The 3337-nt window shown below is 50.9% G+C and overlaps 1 protein-coding gene across 1 annotated transcript; it reads left to right on the top strand.

The window, feature by feature from the left end:
* Positions 1–244: 244 nt before the first annotated feature.
* On the top strand, positions 245–1265 carry LOC138761336 (immunoglobulin G-binding protein A-like). Its single transcript, XM_069933313.1, has 2 exons — positions 245–283; positions 744–1265. Exons 1-2 carry the CDS (start codon positions 245–247, stop codon positions 1263–1265), a joined length of 561 nt encoding a protein of 186 aa, XP_069789414.1.
* The last annotated feature ends 2072 nt before the right edge of the window (positions 1266–3337 follow it).

Here is a 3337-nt window from a genome sequence, read left to right as displayed (position 1 = left end):
TCAAAGTGGATAACCTCACACTTACAACCAGGGAGAGAAACCAATCAGAGACCACGGACAGAAACCAGGTGGAGACCAGTGAATGAAACAAGGCAGAAACAACAGAGAGAAACAAAGCAGAGAACAAGGTGAGGAAGCAGGTATAGAACCTGGATGTAAACCAGGCAGAGACCAGTGAGTGAAGCAGTCAGCGACCAGGAAGAGAAACCAAGCAGAGACCAGGGAGAGAAAGGGGGCACAGACCATGGAGAGAAATGAGGCAGAGACCAGTGAGAAAAAGCCTGCAAGAGAGCAGGGATAGAAACCAGGAATAGACAAAAAAGAGAAAGCAGGCAGAGACCAGCAAGAGAAACCAAGCAGAGATCAGGGAGAGAAGCCAGGCAGATACCAAGGTGAGAAAACAGGCAGAGGACAGGGAGAGAAACCAATCAGAGACCATGGACGGAAACAAGGCAGAGACTAGGGAGAGAAACCAAGAAGAGAACAGGGAAAGAATGCAGCCAGAGACCAGGGAGAGAAAGCAAGCTGAGACAAGATAGAGAAAGCATGCAGAGACCAGGGAGAGAAACCAGGGAGAGAAAACAGGAAGAGACCAGAGAGAGAGAGAGAGAAAGCAGGCAGGATCCAGGGAGAGAAATCAGGCAGACACCAGGTAAAGCAACCAGGCAAAGACCAAGGAGAGAAACCAGCAAGAGACCAGCGAGAAAAACTAGGAAGACACCTGTGAAAGAATCCATGCATAGATCAGCAAGAGGAAGCAGGCAGATACAAGAGACCAGGGAGAGAAGCCAGGAAGAGACCAGGGAGAGAAAATATGTAGAGAGCAGGGAAAGAAACCAGGCAAAGACCAAGGAGTGAAAGCCTGTCAGAGACCAGGGAGACAAACTAGGCAGAGACCAGGGAGAGAATGCAGCCAGAGACCAAAGAGAGAAAACAAGCACAGACCATGGAGAGAGATCAGGCAGAGACCAGGGAGAGAAAGCAGGCAGAGCCCAGGTATAGAAACCTGGCAGAGACCTGAGACAGAAAGCTGGCAGAGACCAGTGAGTGAAGCCAGGCAGAAACCAGGGAGAGAAAGTAGGATGAGACCAGGGACAGATAGCAGGCAGAGACAAGGGAGAGAAAGCAGGCAGAGACCAGGTAGAGAAAAGAGGCTGAGACCAGGGATAGAAATCAGGGAGAGAAGGCAAGGAGAGAATCCATGCAGTGTCCAGGGAGAGAAGCCAGACTGGGACAAGGGAGAGAAGGCGAACAGAGACCAGTGAGAGAAAGCAGGCAGAGACCAAGCTAAGAAAGCAGGCAGAGAATAGGGAGAGAAACCAATCTGAGACCACGGACAGAAAGCAGGCAGAGACCAGTGAATGAAACAATGCAGAAACAAGATAGAGAAACAAAGCAGAGAACAGGGTGACAAATCAAGCAGAGACCAGGGAGAAAAACCAAGCAGAGAACAGGGTGAGAATCCAAGCAGAGATGAGGAGAGAAAAAAGCAGAGAAAAATGTGAGAAAGCAGGTGTAGACCCTGCAGAAAAACCAGACAGAGACCAGTGAGTGAAGCCAGGCAGATACCAGGGAAAGACACCAGGCGGAGACTAGTGAGAGGAGCCAGGCAGAGAACAGGGAGAGAAAGCAGGCAGTGATGAGGTGGAGAAAAGAGGCTGAGACCAGGGATAGAAATAAGGGAGAGAAGGCTGGGTGAGAAACCATTCAGAGAGCAGGGAGAGAAGCCAGACTGGGGCAAGGGAGAGAAGGCGGACGGACCCCAGTGAGAGATGCCAGGAAAAGATAAGGGAGAGAAAGGAGGTAGAGACAAGCGAAAGAAACCAATCAGGGACCATGGACAGAAACCAGGCAGAGACAAGTGAGAGAAGCCAGGCAGAAACCAGAGAGAGAAGGCAGACACAGTACAGGGAAAGAAACAATGTAGAGATCAGGGAGAGAACCGGTCAGAGACCAGAGAGAGAGAAAAAAGGCAGAGACCAGGGAGAGAAAGCAGGCAGATACTAAGTTGAGATTGCAGGTGGAGAGCAGGGAGAGAAACTAGGCAGAGACCAGGAAGAGAAGGCAGGTAGAGACCAGAGCCAGAAACCAGGCAGAGACCAGTGAGAGAAGCCAGGCAGAAATCATGGAGAAAAAGCAAGAAGAGTCAAGGGAGAGAAAGCAGGAAGAGACCAAGGATTGAAAGCAGGCAGAGACCATGTAGAGAAACGAGGCTGAGACCAGGGATAGAAATCAGGGATAGAAACAAAGGAGAGAAACCATGCAGTGAACAGGGAGGGAAGCCAGACAGGGACCAGGGAGAGAATGCGGACAGAGACCAATGAGTGATGCCAGGCAGAGACCAGAGAGAGAAGCAAGGCAGAGAGCACAGAGAGAAAGCAGGCAGAAAGCAGTGAGAGAAACCAGGCAGAGAACATGCAGAGAAACCAGGCAGAGGCCAGGGAGGGAATACAGGCAGAGACGATGGAGCGAAAACAGGGAGAGACCAGGGAGAGAAACTGGCAGAGAACAGGGAGAGAAAACAGGCAGAGAGCAGAGAGCGAAAGCAGGCAGAGACCAGTGAGCGAAAGCCTGGCAGATACATGGAGAGAAAGCGGGCAGGGACCATGGAGAGAAACCAGGCAGAGATCAGGGAGAGAAGGCTGACATTATCAAGTGAGAGATGCCAGGCAGAGACCAGGGAGAGAAGGGAAGCTGAGACCAGGGTGAGAAACCAGGAAGAGACCAGGGAGAGTAAGGAAGAAGAGACTAGGGAGAGAAACCAGGCAGAGAAAAAGGTGAGAAAGAAGGCAGAGACCATGCATAAAGAGCAGACAGAGACCAAAGAGAGAAAGGAGGAAGAAACCACGGAGAGAAAGCAGGCAGAGACCAACGAGAGAAACCAGGCAGAGACCATGGTGAGAAACCAGGCAGAGACCAGTAAATGAAATCAGACAGACAAGGGAGAGAAACCAAGCAGAGAAAAGCAACAGAAACCAAGCAGAGATGAGGAGAGAAACCAGCCAGAGGCTAGTGAAAGGAGCCAGGAAGAGAACAGGGAGAGAAAGGAAGACCAGGAAAAGAAACTAGGCAGAGACCAGGGAGAGAATTCAACCAGAGACCAAGTAAAGAAAACAGGCACAGACCATGGAGAGAGATCAGGCAGAAACCAGGGAGAAAAAGCAGGCAGAGACCAGGTATAGAAAGCTGCCAGAGACCAGGGAGAGAAACCAAGAAGAAACCCGGGAGAGAATGCAACCAGAGACCAGGGAGAGTGAAAAGGCAGAGACCATGGAGAGAAATCAGGCAGACAGCAGGGAGTGAAAGCATGGCAGAGACCAGGGAGAGAATGCAGACA

This window comes from Narcine bancroftii, chromosome 1, assembly GCF_036971445.1.
Source record: "Narcine bancroftii isolate sNarBan1 chromosome 1, sNarBan1.hap1, whole genome shotgun sequence".
In the NCBI taxonomy this organism is placed as follows: Eukaryota; Metazoa; Chordata; class Chondrichthyes; order Torpediniformes; family Narcinidae; genus Narcine; species Narcine bancroftii.
The sequence above is the reverse complement of the archived record's forward strand: the minus strand, read 5'-3'. Positions and strand labels throughout refer to the sequence as shown.

Excerpts from the sequence above, each read along its gene's own strand:
- LOC138761336 (XM_069933313.1), top strand. The coding sequence starts at position 245 with ATGGAGAGAAATGAGGCAGAGACCAGTGAGAAAAAGCCT. Across the intron at positions 284-743 it reads AGACCAGTGAGAAAAAGCCT|ATCAGCAAGAGGAAGCAGGC; the intron begins GCAAGAGAGCAG and ends ATCCATGCATAG.